At 50.8% G+C, this 23,304-nt stretch overlaps 1 protein-coding gene across 2 annotated transcripts; it reads left to right on the forward strand.

Moving 5' to 3' along the window:
* The first annotated feature begins 651 nt into the window (after window positions 1-651).
* On the forward strand, window positions 652-22,926 carry VGLL1 (vestigial like family member 1). Of its 2 annotated transcripts, XR_008418179.1 has the most exons (5): window positions 652-818; window positions 5,524-5,746; window positions 14,287-14,706; window positions 21,657-21,841; window positions 22,300-22,926. XR_008418179.1 is itself a non-coding variant. In XM_053891331.1 (3 exons), exons 2-3 carry the CDS (start codon window positions 5,545-5,547, stop codon window positions 14,775-14,777), a joined length of 693 nt encoding a protein of 230 aa, XP_053747306.1. In that variant the 5' UTR covers window positions 652-818; window positions 5,524-5,544; the 3' UTR covers window positions 14,778-15,418. The 2 variants fall into 2 exon arrangements, 1 of the variants encoding a protein (XP_053747306.1); XM_053891331.1 differs by lacking the exons at window positions 21,657-21,841; window positions 22,300-22,926 and having other exon boundaries at window positions 14,287-15,418.
* The last annotated feature ends 378 nt before the right edge of the window (window positions 22,927-23,304 follow it).

A 23,304-nucleotide genomic window follows, 5' to 3' on the forward strand; every position in this document is an offset into this window, starting at 1 on the left:
GCGAACAGACCAAGCACGAGTCCCCCCTTCTGCCTTTGGTTTCCCTCGGATATCAGGGAAAGCGGAAACGCACACGGTGTGCTCCCTCAGGGTTCTGCTCCAATGTCACTTTGTCGGAGAATCCTGTCTCCGTGGTCCCGTACGTCCCCCTTCCCTGCTTCCTTTTCCCGGCTCACTGCTCTTTGCGGCACTGACTGCCGTCTGACACACACACGCCGCACACGTGTCTGTGAACACCCCGGCACGTAAGCTGGGTGTGTATTCCTTCCGTGACGGCGGAGATTTGGTCTCCCTCTGGGGCCCACGGAAGCCCGTGACACGTCCGGAATTCTCGGGGTGTGGGCTCCCGTCTTCTTCCCTCGGGGAGAGAGGGCGAACGCTGGGATGGGCCGAACACACTTTCCCGGTCCCTGAGAGTGAAGGTGACTGATGTTCTAGACGCCGGTGACTCTGTGTGTGGTTTCCGGCAAACAACTGGCCGCCTCCTTTAAGAGACAATATCACTAAGTGCTTTTTTTTTAATGCAAAAAGAAAGAAATAAAAAAGAGCTCCCTCTGTTCCTCATTCCTGCAGGTGCCCAACCCGAAGGACTTGTCGGAGTGCATTTTCTGCATTCTTAATAGATAGCCAGCAGGAAATGCCTCCTATAGCCCGGGCTGGAGGGGTAGAAAGTAGCGAGGGGAGGGTACAAAATCCCCAGCCCCTGCTTCCGCAAGCCCTGAGCTGCTCCAAAGTGGGCCAGGCGACTCTGACCACCCCTACGCACCTTTGCCCAGCCCTGGGATCTTGCTGTCTCAGTTTGATGGTCAGGAGTTAAGGTAAGAGAAGCTGGTGACTTTGGGGCGGGCGGGGGGGGGGGTGGCAAGGAGTGATGGAAATTCAACCGTGAAGGAATCGGGGCGGAGAAGCGGTGAGCATCCCACACTTTGCTCACTGATAGACGATCTGGTCCCTTTGGGGCTTTCGTGCCAAGTGGCGACCTCTCTGACACGACACCCCACCCCCCGCCCGAGGTGCCTGGTACCATTCTGCAGACGGGTGGGAACCGCGTCCCTGCAGGCAGACCGCTGGCATAGGAGTCCTTGTTGGAGTATTTGTGCAGAAGTTTGGCCATTATTTTGAGGTTGAGTTGGAGCGCTTGGCGCCTTTGTCGTTTCCGTGCTGGGGACATCGCAAGCGACCAGGGTACTTTTGTGATTATGCTATTCTAGCCGCACAGCTGGCAAAGCTTGACCTTAGGGTTTTGTCTGCAAGAGGCTTTTGCTACAAGCCGGGGACTGGGACCGGGCCGTCTCCCGGAAGGTCCCACCCTCTCTCCGCCTCGTGGCTCTTCTCTGGGTTCCAGGTTTGCAGTATCCCCTTCTCTTCAGCCAGACCCCAGTTCACTCCTGGAGTCATTTGGGGATGGAACTGCCCGTGTTCCTCCCGAGGTGCCGTGAGATGCAGCTTTGCAAAGGCTGTAGATGGTAACATTACTCTGAATTTCATAGCCCTCCGAGGGGGCTACGAACATTCCCACAGAGGTGTGGGTGCCGGCCGGACGCTTGCCCTTGAGCTAGATGCAGAGACGTAACCCATGGTTTCCCTTGGGGACGTGCGTCCGTGTGTTCGGGGAGGACGAGATAGGGCAGAGGTAGCAGTTGTGGCTTGTTCAAGATCCCACTTGCGTAAGGTCTGATCCTTCCAAGATGATGGGGATGAGGCGTTGCCTCTGGCTCTCTCAATAACCTTTCCTGGCTGTGGCCAGCGGCCTGTGGTCTCTGTGCTCTTTACCCGAGGAGACGAGGGCCGTGCTCCAGGGCCCTGATGTCCCGAAGGGTCCAGCCGGCTGTGGCTTCAGGGAGACTCCGCAAAGACAGATTTGCAAGCTGTGTCAAGCCTGAGCTGAGATCAGTGGCCACTGGCATTTCCAGGGGTAAAGCCGTGAGTCCTGCAAAGGTGCGAAGCAGCCCTCGCAAGTAGAGGCTTTACGGAGGCGCCTGGAAGGGGTGTACAGATGTTCTGCTTGTATCCCCCAAAGGAAACCAGGTGGCTGCTTTAGGGCCTGGCTCCAGGTTCCCTAGATATCAGAAGCCAAGCCTTTACGTTTGGTAGACTGGGGCGGACGGAGGCTCATAGAAGGGGACTGTTAGTCCCACCAGGTAAGGGACGGTGGGGAAAGGACAGACACTGAAGCTAGAGAGGGTTCAAATCCCAGCTCTGCCTGCCACAAGCCTAGCTGTGCGGCCTGGGTAGTTCATTTCCCCTTCTGGGCCCCCATATTGCTCATCTGCAAAATGGGGTAATAGTACCTGCGCCGAGGGCTGTAAAGACTGGAGAGAATATCCGTATAGCTTCAGGCACCGAGGAGGTATTTCGTAAACCGCGGCTTTAGAAAAAGCGCTGCCTCCCAACATTTATCATGACCTTATGCTCCGTAACAGCTTTGCTTTCCTTTTTTTTTCTTTCTTTTGCTGTGTTTTCATACAACTGTGTCCATTTAAGGTGTTCCGTGTTAATTTGATAAATGTATACATTGTCATAGGATGGCCCCTCTAGTGATCATGCGTAACCCCACGTAGTTACTTTCTATTCGGCAGCTGGAATAGTTTAGTTCTAGTCTCTGCAAATCCGAGGATTATACTGCGATAGGGTTGTGTGTGCGTTCTCTGTACGGTCTCAGGTCTTTGGGGTTTATTTACTCCTTATAACTTTGTATCCTAAACAAGACTTGCCCGGTTCCCACCCGCCCCCCAGCCGCTCGTAATCATCACTTTAATCTCTGTTTCTATGAGTTTGGCTTTTTAAAATTCCGCACACTAGTGATATTATACGGTACACTTGACTTTTGAACTACAAGGGTTTGAACTGCGTGGGTCCACTTATGCAGTCTTTTTTTTTTTTTTTTTTTTTTACAGTGCAGCTCTGTAAATGTATTTTCTCTTCCTTACGATTTTCTTTACGTTTCTTTTCTCTGACTTTACTGTAAGAATGCAGCGCATAATACATATACAAAATATGCGGTTAAGTGACTGTTTACGTTACCAGTAAGACTTCCGGTCAACAGTGGGTTATTCGTAGTCAGCATCCCAAACTCATAATGTGCTCAAGGATAACACCTTTGTTTTATTTCTGCAATGCTGAGTATCTGGATAGAGCACGTGCTTTAAAAAAAGTTTTTTTTCAATGTTTATTTATTTTTGAGACAGAGAGAGACAGAGCATGAGCGGGGGAGGGGCAGAGAGAGAGGGAGACACAGAATCCGAAGCAGGCTCTGGGCTCTGAGGTGTCGGCGCAGAGCCCGACGCGAGGCTCGAACTCATGGGCCGTGAGATCAGGACCCGAGCCGAAAAGTCAGGACGCTTAACCGACTGAGCCACCCAGGCGCCCCGCATGTGCCTTTTTTAATCGAGGAATAATTTACCTTTAGTGAAATGCGCAGATCTTAAGCGTACCATCTGATGGATTTTGACAAACGCGTACTCCCACATAGGACATTCACCCTCAAGATGTAGGACATTTTGAACACCCGTGAGAGTTCCTCGTGCCCCTTCCCAATTTCCACCCTACAGCCAGCCACTATTCTGATTTCTACCCCCACAGGTTATTTCTGCCAGTCTCGTGTAAGTGGAATCCTACAATATGTGGTCTTTTGTGTCTGGGTGTTTTTTTTTTTTCACCCAACATAGTATTTTTGTGATTCTCCACGCTGTTGTGTGAATGGGTAGTTTTTTCCTTTTTCATTGTTGAATGACATTCCATTATACGATAGTGTCACAGCTAGTTTATTTATAATCCTGGTGATGGGCATTTGGCTCATTTCCACTTTTTGGCTACTATAAATAAAGCCGCTATGAATATCCTATACAAGTCTTTGTACGGACATATGTTTTCATTTCTCCCGGCTCTATGTATCTAGAAGTAGGATTGCGGGGTCATATATATAGCAAGCATATGTTCAACTTTATAAGAAACTGCCGAACACTGTTTCAGAGTGGTTGTTGGCATGTTTTTTTTTTTTTAAATAAGTATACAAAGGGTTCATTTTTCAGGTCGGGCCTGGTGATGCTTACTTAGCGTGGCTGTCCACCAGGGCGAAACAGAACGATGTGCTCAATTGAAAGCTGTGTTGTTATGAAGGCTTCATGACGGCAGAGCCCAGTTATGACTGGGGCCAGAATGAGTCGGAAAGGAGAACTTTTTGGAAGGGTCCCCTGCTCATCACAATCGATTGACACTAGGAACCTAAAAGAATGGGCTGCAGAATTCATCGTCTCCAACCTCTTAATTTTACTCAAGAGGAATCTGCATCCCAGAGAGGCTATGTGCCTCCCTCCAAATCACACAGCTGAGGAAAACCCCAGGTCTTCTGACTCCTAATTGGTATGATTGCCTTGCGCTGTGCTTTCTCTGCATGACATGGCATTGAGGCACTCGGCCATTGTTTAGTGACTAGAGAAGAACACAGAACATAGCTATTGAACTGTAATCATTTCCATCATATTCACAAGAATGAATAAAAGTGCTTTTAGCCAGAGCACCTTGGCAAGTGGGGTTGGGGGGGCCAAAGGTTAAGAAGCACAGGCTACTTCTCTAGTAAAGCAAGGCCACGCAGGAGGTCTTGAGTGCTCACTGTGTGCCCAGTCCTGGCTTTGGTGCGAGAGGACAGTCTCTGCTCCAAAGGAGCTCATGGTTAGGATACAATGATGGAAGCCAAGTTTAAGGCAATTCAGCAAAGGGCTATCGAGCTTCTACGGCGTCCCGGGCATTTTTCTAGGTGTGGAGCATCTGGCGGCCAAGGGGGTTGACATCCTGGCAATCTTTCAAAAGCTTTTCACCAACGTTGCCATATATATTAGTGTAAAGCATGTTCGTTCTTGAGATGTGTGTTCGGTTCAGAATTTATGTGTCCGGAGGCCTTAGGACCGGTGCTGTTTTTAGTTGCTCGTGTCCAGCACGGGGTGGGGGGTGGGTGCAAGGATCAACAGCATCAGGGGGCGGGGAGAATTCGATGTGTCTCATTCCCTTGCACGAAAGCGGTCAAGGCAGAAAGCAATGCTTGTTATGAAAAGTGGAATCTTCGAATACCCACTGGATTGCTTAGTCAAGCTGTCCGGGGAGGGGGATCCACATGCAGTTCCGGGTCAGTGTTGGCTCCTTTGTTTTGCAGGAGGAAGGCACTAACCCAGGAGGCAAGTTACAGTTTGGGCCTCAGTGGCTTTTTTTTTTTTTTTTTTTTTTAACTCCCTGCTGTTCTTGTAGTGGAGTTGCCGGATCCTCCTCATCTGAGGCTCTTGAGGACCCCTTCGGCGCTTTGTAGACTCTTGTCTTGGTCCCTGAACGTTGATCACACAGGGCTCCTCTCCTGGTGCTCAGACCAGCGCAGCGGGGTGGACGAGCTCCCCGACGCCGCTCAGGGGCCCGGGTTCCCTGGAAGCATCGTGAGAGCTTTTGGGGTGCTTGCCCCCCAGGGGCCCCTCATCCAAACGATAGCCAAGCCGCTCGGAAAAATGGTGCCAGTAATGTTTTGTGTTCGATCTGCAGCTGTCATCTGCGTCCCTCACGATGGAAGAAACGGGGAAGACCGCTATCCAGCTGCAGAGACCCATAAAGACTGAGTGGAATTCTCAGTGCGTCCTTTTCACCTATTTCCAAGGGGACATCGGCAGCGTAGTGGACGAACACTTCTCCAGGGCTCTGAGCAGTGTCAAGAGGCCCCAGCAACTGAGCCCCTCGAGCCAGAGTGCAGATGTGATCCTGAGGAACGGTGAGCAGGCTGGGTGGGAGGAAGCTGGAAGTTTCTATCAAGGCTGTACGGAAAGACCGGTTCTGCGATGCCTTTGTGCTCACACGCGTGTATTTGCTGCAGGTGAGTCACACTGTAAATGAGAAGCCGCACCCGTTTCTTAGAAGTTTCATGTCAAAATCGGGACACCTGGGTGGCTCAGTCGGTTGAGCGTCCGACCTCGGCTCGGGTCGTGATCTCGTGATCTCGTGATCTCGTGATCTCGTGAGTTCGAGCCGACTGAGCCACAGCAGGCGCCCCTGCTGTTTGTTTATTTTTGAGAGAGAGAGACAGACCCAGTGTGAGTGGGGGAGGGGAGGTGGGCAGAGAAAGGGGGAGCACGGAGCCCGACATGGGGCTCGGTTGAACCCATGAACTGTGAGATCGTGACCTGAGCCGAAGTCAGACGTTTAACCGACCGAGGCACCCAGGCGCCCCCCTCCAAACACCATTCTGAAATGTGCAGTGGACCAGGGCCTGGTTGATTTTAAAAACTCTCTATTGGGGGAGGGGGAGGAACTCTCTACTGTACTCGCCCAGCACCCACATCGAATGCCCGGCCCCCCCTTGGGCCTTGGTTGCTTGTTTTGTGCAAAGCTGCCAAGTGGGGCCTCTGCCTGCGGGGGAAGATGTCCCCTCTTTGCAGAATCCATCACTCTGGCTTTGCTCTTTGGGCCTGGACGCGGACGTGGTGTATATCTGATGTGTTCACCTTTGCAGCATTTAGTGCTTTTCTAGGAGTTATTTGTCCAGCCAGGCAACGTGATTTTCCCCGAGTCCCAGGACACCAAAGGGCAGGATGTAGAGTTTGCTGTTGCCGTGGGCGCGAAGGGCAGGGGGCGGGGAGTGGGGAGTGCCGTCCAACAGTGTGATGAGTACTTAGAGGCGGACCAGGAATGAGTGTGACCAGTCATCCGAGGCACTTGGTTGCCCCCTCTTTCACAGGGCACCCAGGTGGCTCAGTCAGTTGAGCATCCAACTCTTATTTTCAGCTCTCAGGTCAGGATCTCACAGCCCGCTTCAGATTTTGCGTCTCCCTCTCTCTCGGCCCCTCCCCGGCTTGAGCTCTCTCTCAAAATAAATAAACTTCTAAAAAAAAAAAAAAAAAAAAAGATTCCCTCTGCCCCTTCCCCCGCTCGAGCTCTCTAAAATAAAAAATAATTAGAAAAAACCTCCTTCATTTGGATTCCGTAACACCACACTCTCTTGGTTTTCCTCCTTCCTCTCTGGTTACTACTCCTTTTTTAAAAAAAAAAAGAGGTTTATTTATTTTTGAGAGAGAGAGAGTGTGTGTACCAGTAGGGGAGGGGCAGAGAGAGAGGGAGAGACACAGAATCCAGGCTCTGAGCTGTCAGCACAGAGCCCAACGCGGGGCTCGAACCCACAAACGGCGAGATCATGACCTGAGCTAAAGTCAGATGCTTATTTTACTGAGCCACCCAGGTGCCCCCAAATTCTGTCAGTTTTACCTTCAAAATATATCCAAGTTCTGGGGCGCCTGAGTGGCTCAGTCAGTTGAGTGTCAGACTCTTGGTTTCAGCTCAGGTCATGATCTCACAGTTCCGTGGGATCGAGCCCCATGTTGGGCTCTGAACTGGGGCTGCAGAGCCTTCTTGGGATCCTCTTTCCCTCTCTCTCTCTCTCTCTCTCTGCCCGTCTCCCGCTCATGTGCACGTATGTACGTGCTCTTTCTCCCAAAATAAATAAACATGAAAAACAGTATATATCCAAGTTCTGACCACTTCTCCCCACCTCTGCTGCTATGATGCCATCATCTCACCCCTGGATTTTTGCTTCCCGATTGCTCTCCCTGCTTCCACCATTGCTCCCCTTCAGTCTGTTCTCAAGGTAGCCATCAGAATGGTATCACTAAAACGACAATCTCCTCCTATCTCTCTTCTGTTCAGAAGCTTCTAGTAGCTTCCTGTGTCTTGGAATCAAACCCAAAGTCTTGAATGGGGCCCCACTCTCTTCCTGATTTCATCTCCTCCCACCTCCTACTTCACTCAATCCAATCTAGCCTCCTGGCTATTTGTAGGATGTGCCAAGTACAATCCTGCCTCGGGCCCTTTGCACTTCCTTTCCCCTCTCCCTGAAACGCTCTTTCCCCAGATAACTGCCTGACTTTCCGTTTTCTTCATTCAGGTCTCCCCTGGAACGTCACCTCTTCGTCCAGGCCTTCTCTGCACAATCTCTTTAAAAAATAGAAGCCCCCCCCCCCCCAACCCGTCAACCTCTGTCATCTTACACTATCTTATTTTATTTTTTATATTTTATTTTTATTATACGTTTTCTTTCTTGTCTCGTCCCATCCTCTAGACTCTGAATTCCGTGGCAGCAAGGACTCTGTGTTAATTGCTGCTTCCCAAGTAGCTAGCCCAATGCCTGACACATGGAAGGTGGTCAGGAAATACCGCTTGAATGAATGAAATTGTGATTTGGATCATAGGCTACTGATGTCCGCCATAGAAGGCGCCACTGAAGAGAGTGAACACCATGTGATGTATGGCTTTAGAACCGGATAGCCTGGGGCCCAGGCCAGCTCCACCATTGATTAACAACGTGATCTCCGGTCACATCACTTCCTCTATCTGTGCCTCGGTTTCCTCATCTCTACAATTGAGTATTATTGAACTATAGAAGGAGTCAGTGACATAATGCATAGCCACTGGCACATAGTGCCATGTAGGTGTTATTTTGTGTGGGTATGAGGGCCTGTGTTCAAAGCATTAAGACCACAGAGCAGCAGGCCTCACCCGGAAGCCTGCACGTTTTCTAGGGACTTCTGGGCCCTCTGTGGCGGCTGTACGGTTTCCTATGCCTTCTGACTTCATTCTATTCTGTGACACCCCTGTGCATGAAGGGAACTTGGACGTGGCCCTGTTCCTTGTCCAAACCAACCTTCCCAGGTCAACCAGAGGGGCAGCCATCTTCCCCACTACCTTCCCACTTGCGTTTTCCCTGTGAGAATCTCCCAGAGCCCTCGCCTGTCAAGATGTCTTCCACACAGACCGTGGGGTGGGCTAGGCAAATGTTGGCCCAGCTGACTGAGCGAATGAGGGCCCGTCCTCCTCAAGGCCTCTCCTTGCTGTGAGGAGTCAAGTGTTTCACCAGCTTTGCTGCCTCGGGGGAGGCCCCGTGGAAAAAGGGCGGCCCCCCAGTGGTTCTCACAAGAAGTGCTGTGTGAGAGACAGGCAGCTTCGGAAGTGGTGGCAAATCCATAAAGTGGCCTTTCATGACTGACCGTTAGCAGTGTCTCAGCCCCTGCGGGCCAGGCCCAGGCTGCCCGGCCCTGGCTGAACCATGGCCGACAGAACAGGCGCCCATTCACAGGCTCTCACTACCAACCCGGCCGCTTTCTAAGGGTGCTCTGTCAAGCCAAGTATGCAAAGCCCAAACACGGAGACCCACATGGCTAGGAAATGCCATCGAACTTCCTGGCTGCTTTTCCCAAATCAAACTTGTTTTAATTTACCTATGTATATTTTTATACTGGCTGTACTTCAGAAAAGGAAACGCAGGGTGAAGTTATTTTTGAATGATCCCCCTTTTAAAAAGACTCCTGGGTTTCAGAGTCAGTAACCGGAGAAGCTTCAGTGGTTAACCACTTCCGGGGCAGGAGACATGGTCCCGGGGCACATCCCGCTCCGTATTCTTCCCATCCCAGTCCCAGCCCCAGGCCGGGCGACGTTGCTCAAGGGCTGCTGAGAGGTGAGTGGATGTATACCTGAGCACCCAAAGGCCTTGGGAGCCAGACCCAAAAGATCCCACCTTCTTCTCTCTCCCCTCAACCATAATCCACTGGGAAGGAAACTGAGGCTCAGAGAGCCACGTGATCACTAGTGTCTGTTTGAAACCAGGCTGATCTGACACAGATCCTGAGCTCTTAGCCACTTGAAAATACTGCCCACGTTCTGTGTTTCATTTTCATTTTCGCCAGGGAAAAGGTTCTGGATGACCCGCCAAAGACTAGGTACCCCAGGGAGGCGACCATAAGGCGGAAAGTGGGACTGAGCAGGTCGCCTCAGAGGCCTGGAGCAGAATCGTGTCCTGTAAGCTGTCCCTGGTGTTGTTTCAACCTCGGCTAATACAAACAATATCCTCTTTGTTTCTGGGGAGAATGAATAAGAGACCAGCGCCACTAGCCAAGAAGGCAGAGAAGGGAGCGTCCATGCGTACAGATCGGACAGGGCCAGAGGTTGGACTTTTCGTGGTGCAAGACGTGTGTGCTGGGAGGGTGCTTCGTTTTAACTTCTTCAGAAAGCAGGATTTGTATTAAAGGCGGAGACAGAGGGGCGCCTGGGTGGCTCAGTCGGTTAAGCGTTCGACTTCGGCTCGGGTCATGATCTCGCGGTTCGTGACTTCGAGCCCCGCGCCGGGCTCTGTGCAACAGCTCGGAGCCTGGAGCCTGCTTCGGATTCTGTGTCTCCCTCTCTCTCTGCCCCTCCCCTGCTCATGCTGTCTCTGTCTCTCAGAAATAAAGGCGGAGACAGAAAGGGGAAGAGGAAGAGAAGAAAGGATGGACAGAAGGAAATCTGGCAGTTATGGATCGATCTTTTACAACTGTGACTCGAATTCTTTGAGTCGCGTGGTTTCCCAGTTTTTACTTAAAATAACTTTTTCTCATCACAAAAGTACTGTTATCTTTTCAAAATGAGCATCTATGCACCCTGCTACGTTTTATAGCGTATCATCATTTTGGACATAAATCGCGTATCTCTCTCTCCCGTGCCGTTACATGTTCTGCTACATCATTTTAATGGCTCAAGCGTATCCATTTTAGGGCGCCTGGGTGACTCAGTCATTAATCATCTGACTTTGGTTCAGGTCATGATCTCACAGTTGGTGAGTTCGAGCCCTGCTCCGGGTGAACACGAGCCCCGGGTGAGCCCCACTTCTCAATCTCTCTCTCCTCTCTCTCTCTCTCTCCCCGCCCCTTTCTCTCTTTCTGCCCCTCTCTCACTTGCGTCCTCTCTCTTTCTCTCAAAAACAAAGGAGTATGCTTTTTAAAGATCTATGGAATCTTATAATTTTTGGACACTGGATTGTTGTCAATTTTTCGCCGTATTCTAAATATCACTTTGCATATCTTTGTAGCTAAATTTTTGCACCCATCATTGATTTTACCCCCAAATCGCCCTAAGGGCAATGACTGGATCAAAGGGTGCATACAAATCCCACAGAGATATTGTGTCCACCTGCCACCCTTCCAACGCCAGTAGTTCCTGAAAACGCCCAGCTCCCTCTGTTCTTTGGAATATTGTGGAGACATAGCTGCCTAGGGCACGAGTTTGGCAATCAGACCGCTTAGCGCCATCGTGGCATCTGGCTTGCTGTGCGGATCACATGAGATCACGCACACAGAGTGCTAAGCAAGGTGCCTGGCCCATAATAAGTGCTCAATAAACAAAACTGTTCCAGGGCTGCCTGGGGGGCTCTGTCAGTCGAGCGTCTGACTGTTGATCTTAGCTCAGGTCATGACCCCGGGGTCGTGGGATCGAGCCCCGTGCCGTAGCCACTGTCTACGCCATCCTCCACATTGAACATGCACCTGCTTCTGCTTCCCTGGCACCTGGTGGCCAACGGCGGGGGGCGGGGGGTACCTTCCGGCCTCATGCCATTACCATTGTGCTTTCCCCTGGGTGGATCTACGTGGAGAGTTCCAAACCAGGAAAGAAGCATGTGAATGTGAGCCCCCAGTAACAATTGGTAATAATCAACAACAGCCACAGCCAGGTGCTATGCAAGTCCTTGAGGGTGTGATGGTGAACAAAAGAGAAATGGTTTCCGTGTTCCTTTTTTTTTAGATGTTTATTTATTCTTGAGAGAGAGAGAGAGAGAGAGAGAGACAGAGCATGAGTGGGGGAGAGACAGAGAGACAAGGAGAGACACAGAATCCAAAGCAGGCTCCAGGCTCCAAGCTGTCAGCACAGAGTCCGATGCGGGGCTCGAACTCATGAACTGTGAGATCATGACTTGAGCTGGAGTTCAAGGCTTAACCAACTGAGCCACCCGGGCGCTCCCGTGTTCTTTTTTTTTTTATGTTTATTTATTTATTTTGAGGGACAGAGACAATGAGTGGGGTGGGGGCAGAGAGAGAGGGAGAGAGAATCTCCAGCAGGCTTGGGGCTCGATCCCGGGAACTGTGAGATCATGGCCCACGCCAAAATCAAGAGTCAGATGTTTAACCGACTGAGCCACCCGGGCGCCCTGATCTCTGTGTTCTCCAAGCTTCCTGGCTAGTGGGGGAGACCAAGTGTGAGTGAGTGAGTGGAAACATTGCAGATGAGGGTTACTGCTACAAAGTGTCCCAGAACCAACATGTCCCTTGACTGGTCTCTGCTTGTGAATGTAGTTTGGGGTTATATAAAACTTCAGTCTTCCTTGGCGCTCCCTCTCTCATCTCTAGAGGTAACTGGTGGGGGGACCTTGGGTAAGAAACTGTCACCAGGGTCACTTCTAGCAGCAGCAGCAGCAGCAGCAGCAACCTTGAGTCAGGACTGTGGCTCAGGATGCCTTCCCGGTTCACAGGGTAGGGGTCTGTGGCTGCTGGAAAGAGTGGCTCACTAGAATTCAGGGTCTCAACTCCATGGGACAGCAGCACCCATGCCTGCTCTAGAAAGGCGGCTTTCCCCGGGCTCCCCAAGGCCCACTGTGGGGCTGCTGTGAATGTGGGATTTGGGACAGTGTGCCTCCCCACACGCTGCCATCCAAACTGAGCACAGTGACCAAGTGGACCTGCTCCTGGGTAGCCCCCTTGGTTGAGCGTCCAAGTCTTTACTTTCAGCTCGGGTCATGATCTCGGTCGTGGGATCGAGCCCCTCATTGGGCTCCATGCTGGGCATGGGGACTTCTTGAGATTCTCTCCCTTCCTCTCTCTCTCTCTCTCTCTCTCTCAAAATATTCCAAAGACCCTGGGGCCCTGCCTTGCACATTTCAAGCATTCAGTGCCTGGGTCAGATGCTACACATTGTTTCTAACGTGTACTCAGGACATGTGGTACCTTATTCCACACCAAGCACACATAGCGATTATACTAAGTCAGCGTAATCTTTCTCTATTTGTGCCACGCGGGATCCTGAATCGCTGCTGGTCTGCAGGTATCAATTTTCCAAAGTGGCGTTCATCCCCAAGAACAAATCTTAATGTGTTCCCTTGCCCTTGGTTTCGCTGAAAGGCCAACCATCGGGCCGTTGCTCACGGTGAGTGGTGCGAAACGTTGGGTAGAATGTCTGTGCCGCGTAAGTTAGGGCTTATTTTGCTCTTATCTATATTACATGAAAAGGTAGGACGGGAAGAGGGGGGAGGCTCCAGTGTCACTGCACAGACCACTCAGCTGTTTTTGTCTTGTACACAATCCAGGCAAGTGGAACATTCAGGAGAGCTGGGAGAGGCACATGTGCAGGGGGGCGGGGAGGAGGAGAGAAGGGGACCAGTCTCTCCAGCCCTCCGATCTTCCTTTGTCTCACGCCCACGCCCCCCTTCATTATCTTGGCTAGATGAGTGCCAGACCTCTCTCCCTCCTCCCCTCTTGCCTGAGTGGGTGTTGCGAATAGAGAAAACATCCATCCGTGTCTTGAGCCGTCCTAGACTTTTTGAACACTCAGATTCAGCTGCTACCATAGGAACAGTTAGAACAGTGTCTATGAGACCGAAGGAGGCTCCGGCCTCGTTAGCTGGTCCGCAAGAACTTTGCAAGAAGACACCGAGTCACCCCTTGACCTTGAGCATTTTGCTTCTGCGGGAAGAGGTGCAAACAACCATTTCTGTACCCATCACTTACGGCTCCAGCTCGGATCCCTGCTTGGCTAATCTGCTCCGCTCGCTTGGTCCAGTCTTAACATCCCCATGCCCCAGATCCCTCTAGAAAATGGGGTTTCAACGCCTCGACTTCTTTGAGTGACTTACACAGGCAAATGTTAAACCCTTCATAAAGTTCTGTGGGGTCCTTCTGTTTGGTGCATTCAAACCACCAGCTGTAAAATAAAGCCAGCCGGCAACAACCAAACAGAAATCACCTTTAATCAAGCAATTCTACTTCTAGAAAAGTTTCCCGGAGGGGCTCTTTGGACATAGATGCAAAGATGTATATACAAAGATGTTCCACCACGGGTGCCATTGAGATCATTGAAACGATGGAAATAACTGAGTTGCCCACAAATACCATGTCTGTTGGCCACATTATTAGTGTCTCAGGAGGGAATACTGGGCAGCTATTGAAAAGGCTGGTGTTGGCTCCGTTTGTCGCTATGGGAGGATATCTGGGATGTGTTTAACGATGCAAAAGCAGCCTTCAAAATCATATACATGATGTGAAAGCCGCGCGGGCCTGAATGGAAACAAATCCCAGAAAGAAGGCGGATGATGGTCTGTGGTGATGATGGTTAAGGCTTTGTGGGTTCACTTTTTCTACATTTTCTTCACATCAGAAAAAGAGTACGTATTAACCAGGAAAAAATGAAGCTCCTTCCACGTCGCGAACAATGAACGCCTAACATGTCTTACGAATCTTTCCTTCCCAGATGGTGACATGCCTCCGAATCGGTGGCGTTTCTCTTCTCAGTGGACAAAGCCAGAGCCCGGAGCATCTTTTGCATACGGCGCCACCGACTGCAGCTTCCATGGGCCCGGTCTCATGACTATGGATCACTACCCGGTGCCCCTGGCGGGGAGCCCCTCCGTTCCGTCTGGCGAGCCGTGGCCTTACCCCTCCCCGGCCAGCCCCAGCTCCTCGGAGCCTGGCTACTCTCACGCCTACTCCGGCGGGCACGTGCCGTCCGAGCCCCAGCCTGACGGGAAGTATGAGCCTTTCCTAAGCCTCCTCCAGCAGGACCGATACCTAGCCCCTCCTCAGGAAGCTGCGGTGTGGGAGGATTGCAGCTCTGCTCCGACAGCCGGAAGCACGGGATTGACCTTCAACTTGCCTGCCCGCTCAGCCCACTGTAAGGAAACGCCTCCGGACGCTCGGAGGGCTGGCTTCCGATTGGTCGCAGTTGAGAGGGAGTGGGCATGAGATGGGGTGCTAAGACTCATTGCTCCCACTCCAGATGTGGGGCTTCTGAGGGATGGGACGTTGTGCTCGAACGTTCCGTAGACCTGAGTCTAAGTGAACTTGCTAAGCACTGAGGGTCACAGCTTAATGATTCAGGGTTACCCAGGGAGCCAGCCAGATGGGCTTGGCCCCGAATATTGACCCCAGTCTGTTGACTCGGGACTTACCCTAGAAAAATGATTTCGGCGGCGCCCTAAAAAAAAAATCACAGGGTTCTGCATTCACCTCGCTGTAAGCTGCCAAAGAATCCGGCTGTAAAACGGAGCTCTGTGGCATACCTATGGGCTCCAACTCCATGCTCCAAACAGGCTGGCAACTCGCAGTGACGCCCGGTTCCCGGGCAAAACCAAGGGCCATCTATACCAACCACCTGCTCCAAACATTAAAATTCAAAGCCACTGTAGAGCCCGGCGGTCCGTGGCTTGTGCTTTGCACGCTGGACCCCAACCTGATCGGTTTCCCTCAGGTTCCCGCTCCCTGGCCACCACCCCTCCCCCTGAACTAAAACCCCCTTAAGGCTCCTTCGCTTCTTCGGTCGCTCTTTCTCCCGACAAATATTTCATTAGTGCTTACGAGATGTAAAGTACCTACCCCGGAACCAAGACTCCCTTCTTTGTAAAAGGCTGAGGGAGAATTGGCCCGAAGTATACTTTCAGCCACAAGACAACTCAACCTGCTACAAAATTTGCCTTTCAGGGTAAATACTGGTAATAACATATATTTGATAGTTTCATGGGGCCATGTCTGCATCCTCTGGCCTTCTGTACTCTGGACGAATTTTCTTTTACAGCCCCCTAGTCCATACCTATCTGTAGTTCCAGTGTCCCACGCCCGAGAGGAATTGCTAGAAGCCACCTTTACCCTGAACTACACATACAGGGCACAAAGGGCCTGTTCAGCGTAGCCAACCTACGTCAGGCCCTGGGTTCCAGCCTAACGTCGAAAACACATTTCCCATTAAAATAACCGCTCTGTCGCTTCTAGAGTTTGAGTAAGAATGTACCGGATCCAGAGGAAGAATTAGGCCAACTGTGTTTGTACATATGCCTGTGCGTACACACAGCAGAGCCCTGTTTCAGCAGTTAGTGAGAGCACGGCTCGCGCAGATCCTCGCCTCCCAAACATAACAGCTAGACGGTTCAAACCCAGTTCAGCAGATGTTTGGTAAGCATCTACTACACACCGGGCGCATCAGGGCAAAATGACGATGACACATCCTCCGATGTTTATCGCCAAGTCTGACGATAACTGCACACTCCACACTCTCCTCCGAACGTTGATGTCAGTGGTATTACTTGGCCTGATGGTCTAGGATCTGCTGGGGAAGTCGGGAATGCTCCCTGTAAGATGGGAGCAAGGCCCAAGGTCCCTTCAAAACAGAAGCTTCTCTGTTGTTTGTTTTTTTGTAACTTCTGATAAAAGGGAAAATATGCCCCGTGTCTGTACGCTGAGGGGCAGACCATCTGGGGTCCCTGGAGCTTTGTTGTCTAATCAATGCCCTCGTCGCAAGTGAAAGTATGTCTCTGGTTCTGCCTTTGTTTGAAACACACTATCAAACTCAAGTTTGTTCTTTGTATCTTGAGAACAAACTTGAGAGGACTGGAGTGTGCAAACCAGGCTCTTCAGCTGAAAAGATCTTCATTTCTATTGAGTATTGTCAGAGCCGGAATTTGTTTCATCTTTCTCTCAAGGAACCCATGCTCTGGTTGCCTCATGAACTGTCTTGACCATTTTCTTTTAATTTTTTTTTTATTTTTGAGAGAGAAAGGGAGACACAGAATCTGAAGGAGGCTCCGGGCTCTGAGCTGTCTTGACCATTTTCTTACGCTGCTATCCTCCCAGCTCGGTTGAGTTCTTTTACCTGAGCTAGATTCAACCCAGGTGACTCAGCAAAATGAAGAAATTCATGAGGATTAGTTTGCTCTGTACCAGAAGTTCAGTGTTCAGGCTAGAACATCGGGCCACCCCAGGACTCTGCAGACCAAGAAAATGCCACCTGGGGCCAAAGGCCAAGACTCTGGGCTCCACACTCAGTTTTTTTTTAAGCACCATTTAAGTTTATTTATTTATTTTGAGAGATACAGAGAAAGCACAAGCAGGGGAGGGGCAGAGGGGGGCGGGATCCCAAGGAGGCTCTCTGCCCTATCAGCTCAGAGCCCGATGCAGGGCTCCGAACCCACGAGCCGTGAGATCATGACCTGAGCCCAAGTCAGATGTTTAGCCGACTGAGCCACCCAGGCTGCCTTCCATGCTCAATTTGAAAGTGGTGTCAGCGGCATCTGGCTGGCTCAGTCCGTAGAACATGTGACTCTTGATCGCAGGGTTGTAAGTTTGAGCCCCACGTTGGGTGTAGGGATGATGTGAAGATAAAAAATCTTAAAAAAAAAATGGTGTCAGTAAGAACATCCAAATGGGCACAATCTGGGTGGAAAGGCATGAGGCTCTTTATGGCCTGGGTTCCCATTACTTACTAGCTTCAGAAACTTGGTCACATTTCTTAACCCCTCCATTCTTCGGCTCATTTGCAAAATGAGGATTAAAATAGCGTGAGCCCCGTTGAGTTTCTGTGAGGATTAAACGAAATAATATATGTAAATGCTTAGGATTTACATTCCAATGTAAATTAGCCACGGTGAAGGGGGCGTTGGGGGAAAGCAAGCCACCAAACCCACAGCAGGCCATCAAAGAGTGACTTCTGGGAAGAGTGCCTCAGGCTGTGCTCTGGGCTGTGTGTGTGTGTGTGTGTGTGTGTGTGTGTGTGGAAAGGCTCCCACAGCCCCAGTTGTCAAGTTCTTTACAATCTAGCGAGGAGTGGGGTGAGGGCAGTAGTAGACCGTGCTAGAATGTTCGCTCCTTGAGGGCCAAGACTTTGAAGTGTGTGCCCTCACATCCTAGCTTCTGCAACAGAGCTGGCCCAGAGGTCAATACATATTTGTTGAATGAGTGACTGAATGCTAGAAACCACAGAACATTAATTAATGAACGTCAGGATTATAAAGTCTCCTAAGTACTTGTTAATAGTGTATATCTATATTGAGGAGGGCACCTGTTGGGGTGAGCACTGGGTGTTGTATGGAAACCAATTTGACAATAAATTTCATATTAAAAAAATAGTATATATATATATATATATATATTTAATGTCAAGCCTTAGAATTACTGAAAACTTGATGCTTTAAATTATTCATAGGCCAAAACTAACAGCAGCATGTACAGATGGGGACTACGAGTCAGGTCTTAAACACATCATCCTGCTCCGGCCCCAGAGTGACCTTGTGAATTGTGTACGTGCCTTACGCAACAAGTATTCGGTAAACAGGGATTGACTGAATGAGTAAACAGTCTTATTTTATGGATGAGGAGAGTGAGTCTCAAACAGGTGAAAGGGCTTGCCTTAAGATCACAGCAGAAGGGGCACCGGGTGGCTCCGTCGGTTAAGCGTCCGACTTTGGCTCAGGGCATGATCTCGCAGTTCGTGAGTTCTAACCCCGCATCGGGCTATTAGCTCTGGGCAGAGGGGGGCAGCAAGGCATGGGGACTGGGAAGGAGGTAACTCCCAGGAACCCCAGCAAAGCTCCTGCTCTTAAGCACGCCGCCCGCCTCCCAGTCTTGGCTGATGCTGAGTAGCACAGGAGAGCTTGTGAAATGCGCAGATTCTACGCCCTCGCTTCCTGTTTTGTAAGATTTGGCACGGAACCCAGTCGCCTGTATACATTCGATTCTTTGTATATTTTATATTAACCTGGTTTCAAAGTGAACTGGATGAATCTTTCAGTAGGAATTTCAGTAGTTCTGAAAGATTTCCTGTGTGAAGGCCCAGATAAATATTTATCAAAGGAAGGAAGGCAGGGTCTCTTCCTAGCCCTCCAATACGGGCCCAGTCCCCTTGGGCTGCCCGTCACACCCCTGTGGGGGTGAGTCCCAAAGCACTTCGGTGCCAAAATTTTTAGGGACTTTGATGGGGGGAGGGGCGTTGTAGAAATAGACACTGTGCGTTCCTTTAATGTCTACCGGATAACGATACATTGATCTCGTTCATTGATATTGCAATTTGTCAGACACGGTGCTATGATACACATGTATGATATAATAGTGAAGGAAACTATCTCTGTCCCTGCCCCCATAGAGTTAACAATCTAGCGGGGAAGGCAGGACCTCACGTCCCGAAAAAGGGAAAAAACATTTGCAACTTGTAAGTGCCATGAGGGAAATATATAGGGTGTTGAAATAGGGGTAAAGTGGGGACCAACTTTGGGCGAGGCGGTCAGAGGGGGGCTTCTCTGAAGCAGTGACAGGTGAGCAGGGGCCCGAATAAAGGGGGGTGAGCCAGCTTTAGGAAGAGTTGGCATGGAAATGGAGGGGGTGGGGGAGGCCTGTGAGGAATGGAGAAAGATCAGTGCGGCCAGAGTGCAGCGGGCAACGGAGCGTGGAGCGTGGCACAAGACCACGCTGGAGAGGTAGACAGGAGCCACGTGACACGGGGTCTTACGGGTCGCGTTGGGAGTTTGGATTTTATGTTGTGAGTGACTTGGTAGGCCGTGGGAGGATTTTAAAGGTGATCCACGTTGTACTCAACTAAGGTCACCTCAGCCGTCACGGACAGGATACCCTGGAGGAAGGCAAGAAGGAAAACAGATCAGTAAGGAGACAAGAAGCATGAAAAGATGGCGGCTTGCTTTAGGTGGTTGCAGTGGAGACGGATAGAAGTGGATGCATTTGGGGTGCCCGGGGTGGCTCAGTCAGTTAAGCGTCAGACTCTCGATCTCAGCTCACGTTTTGACCTCAGGATCATGAGTTCAAGCCCCAGTCGGGCTCCACACTGGGCCTAAAGCCTACTTAAGAAAAAAAAAAAAAGTGGATGCATTTGAGCTCTATGTGGGGTGTTTAGCTCTTAGGGTTTGGCAATGGTCCGGATGGGAGTTCTGAGGAAAGGAGAAGAATTTACCCCAACCGCACCCCCCCCAGCAGCCCTCAGTTTGTTCTCCGTATTCAAGAGTCTCTTACGGTTTGCTTCCCTCTCTGTTTTTATATTATTTTTCCATCCCTTCCCTCAGTTCATCTGTTTAGTTTCTTCAATTCCACATATGAGTGAAATCATATGATACTTCTCTTTCTCTGACTGGCTTATTTCACTTAGGATAATACGCTCTAGTTCCCAAGTGGATGGATGTCGGAAACAGTTGTGTATGTAAGCGAGGAGCTCAGAAGGGAACCCCAAGGAAAACTTTGAGGTGGATCGGTGCGTAAATGACAGTATTTAGATGCTCGAGGCAGAGGGTGTAGATAGAAGGGTGGAGGACAGTGTCCAGGAGCCTGCCGATGTTCCGAGGTTGGGGCCGAGGGGAAGCAGCAGAGGGGAGCAGTCAGTGTGGTGGGAGGAGAACCGAAAGAAACTAGTAGGAGCGAATGTGTCAAAACAGGGAGCGATCCGCTGGGTCAGAGGCTTCCGGGAGATCCAAGAAAAGCAGGAAATTTCTATGGGATGCGGCATCAAATTTTGGTAACCTTGTTAAGAGCAGTTTTCCCTGAGACACCTGGGTGGCTCAGTCAGTTGAGCGTCCAACTCCGGCTCAGGTCATGATCTCACGATTCTCCAAAGTTTCACGGGGGAGCTCATTGAGCCCATAGAAGGGACACGTGGACACAAGGACACGTGCTAGGAGGAGGGACGTAGTAACATGGAAAGTGCACAGAAGGAGAATAGGGGACACAGATGCGAATCAATCGGCTGGTTTGTTTGTTGGGGAGTCAGAAGAGTATGGATCAAACGATCTCTGTCTCCTCCATCAACTCTGGGGTGAGAGCGCGAATGCCGGTGTCGAAAAGTGGGAAAGTGGGAAAGTCGTCAGTCAGCCTCCTGAGCGCCCAGCGGAAGTCCGAGGTCGGGAGTCGCAGGTTGAACCAGCCGGGTTGTGTGATTTTGCTCAGTGCCGTTTGGCTAGTGCGATGCACAGAGGGCAAATGGTAACGTTCATCTGGAGGGAGGCTTTGGCGGGCGAGCGAGAAGGATGGGGAGGGAGGAAAAGGGGCTAAGGTATCTGCAAATGGAGTGACTGTAACAGCGGGGCCTGGTCTCTGACCTGCACAAAGCAGGAAATGGAGGCCGATGGAGGGGGACGGGGTAGAGGTGGAGGTTGACGGACCGGAGGATTAGGTTATGGAAACATGTAGTGATAAGACTACTTACGCCAACGACACGGGAGGTGGTGGGTGGAGAGTCGGCGTTTGAAGTTGAAATGGCAAGGGTGCTACCTGTGTAGGTGACGACAGAGTCTAGCGCATGACCACGGGAATGGCTGGCTGAGGTAGAAGGAAGTGAAAGGTCATTAGAGATGAGAAGAATGATAAGATTCACAGAGGTGAAGCAAAATGAGAACCAGCAGCGACCTACAGGGTAGGCGCTATTTTTATCCTCACTCACAGGATGGGAAAATTGCAGTCTAGGGAGGTTAAATCATTTGCCCCAAGTCAAGGTGAGTGCCAGAGTCTGCTTGCTCTGACTCCGAAGTCCTGTGCTTCCCTACGAGGCTAATTCTACTCTGCGACGTATAAGGACACTGCCTCTTTAACAAGATAGTAGTTCATATCTATGGAGCAGATATGTGCCAGGCACTGTGAGAAGGAGCTTTATGTGGGTTTAACTCACTTAATCCTTTCCAGAATCTTAAGAGGTGGGTATCGCTTGTAGCCCCATTCAACAGATGAGAAAGTGGGGCTCAGATAGGCTAGGAAACTCGCCCAAGGTCACACAACTGGGCAGTGATGGAGTCAGGATTCAAACCTGGGCTCATTTGACCCCAGAGCCAGCTTCTTCCTCATCGTGCTCATCTTGTTTTTCAGAAAGCCAGTCTCCAGAGAGAAGAAATGTGGTGGTTTTTTTTTTTAATTGAACTTCAGTCGGAAGAAGAGAATTCCTTTTCCCAAACCTGCCTGTGATTTTCTACTGTGAATCCTGAGGGTCTAGAGACCGCACCGTCCTTTTCCCTTTCCGTCACTAGAGAGCGTTGCGCCAGGAGCAAGTTTCTGTTCTCCCTAAAATTCTACGCTTCCCTTCCTTGGCACCTATGTCCTGTGGCAGGAGTTCTCAAACTTCAGTGACTCCCCAGCGTATGAAATGTTTAAAAGAGCAGTTCAGGGACGGGGACCATAGAGGCTCATCCCACCCTCCCTGTTCCCAACTGCTCTCCTCCTTAGAAGTCATAGCGCCCTTGCCCTCTACCAGCAGGGTCTTTGGTATCGTATGGGGCCGCCCCACTTTGCCAACCGAATGGAGGAGATCCGAGGAACATCCTGAAGCTTTCTAGCCTCACCCAGACTGTGGGCCACTGCACTCCGGCCTCTGCCAAAAGCAAAATGAACGTGCTGTCCTGAATGAAGTACTTTCTTTTTAATGTTTTCTTTATTTTTGAGAGTGTGAGCGAGCGAGAGAAGGGGGCAGGATCCGAAGCGAGCCCTGCAGTGAGAGCCGTAGGCCCAATGCAAGTCTCGAACGCACAAACTGTGACATCGTGACCCGAGCCGAAGTCAGACAATCAACTGACTGAGCCCCATCCCAAGCCGAACCCGGAGTAAGTTCTGTGCCAAGAGCGTTTGTCAGTTGCAGTTCCAAGAGTTTCTTCCTGCCCTCACTCCGAGGATGAGGATTCTGGCATCTGACGCCCCACAGGTGTCCCCCTGGACCTTGGTGACACCTTACGGCCTGCCACGGGGCCCACTTGGCTTCCCCAAACAATGAAACCTTCCCTTCGGCTCTTCCACTGTTAGGGACATCTGGGAAGTATTATCTGTCTTTTCAGTACAGAGCCGCTGGGGCCACCCATGGGGATGCCCACGGCGTCTTAGACACATTGGTGGGGAAACACAGGGCTTGGGCCAAGCCATGGCAGCAGGACCGCCCTGCAGATTGTTCCAGATAAAGTGACAAATTTCTCCAAACTCCTTCATCTCATCTCTCTAATCTACCAGACGCCCCTGAGGCCAGCGTGAGCTTGGCAGTTAGCCTGCGACAACCCCAGAAGGCCTTGCTGCCCATGTTCCCCGTCCACACAGCCCCCACTTGCTCCTGTGTAATAGCTCAGAGGGTGAATAATAAAACTACTTTTTCGGATCACGCTGTTCTCCGTTCCACGTTCTTTCACATCCGTGGTCTCAGGCCAACTTCCCGGCAACCCTGGGACTGGCATTATTACCTCCGTGTAATATGTGGGTACTGAGGCTTAGGGCTGCCAAATGACCTGCCCACGGTGTCCCCACCGCACTACATCGGGGTGGCTCTTCCGTACTTTTCCTCCCATCTGCTATGTGAAGAAAGACCACAGCTCTTGCATGAGTGAATTACACTCATTCTCCTGTCTCAAGAACAGTGTTTTTTCCCAGTGTGTCACATGTGTTTCCTACATCTGGGGAGAGAAAGGAAACTCGGCCAGTACAATTCGTCCAAGTTATTTACCTTCAAAAGCCATGCTCTTTTTTAGGGCTGATGCATGAT

The sequence above is a fragment of the Panthera pardus genome, unplaced genomic scaffold (assembly GCF_024362965.1).
Source record: "Panthera pardus isolate Hobbes unplaced genomic scaffold, ASM2436296v1 HiC_scaffold_27, whole genome shotgun sequence".
Lineage (NCBI taxonomy): Eukaryota > Metazoa > Chordata > Mammalia > Carnivora > Felidae > Panthera > Panthera pardus.

Coding starts and splice junctions, on each gene's coding strand:
- VGLL1 (XM_053891331.1), top strand. CDS start 5,545: ATGGAAGAAACGGGGAAGACCGCTATCCAGCTGCAGAGACCCATAAAG. Junction 5,747..14,286: donor AGATGTGATCCTGAGGAACG/GTGAGCAGGCTG, acceptor TTTCCTTCCCAG/ATGGTGACATGCCTCCGAAT.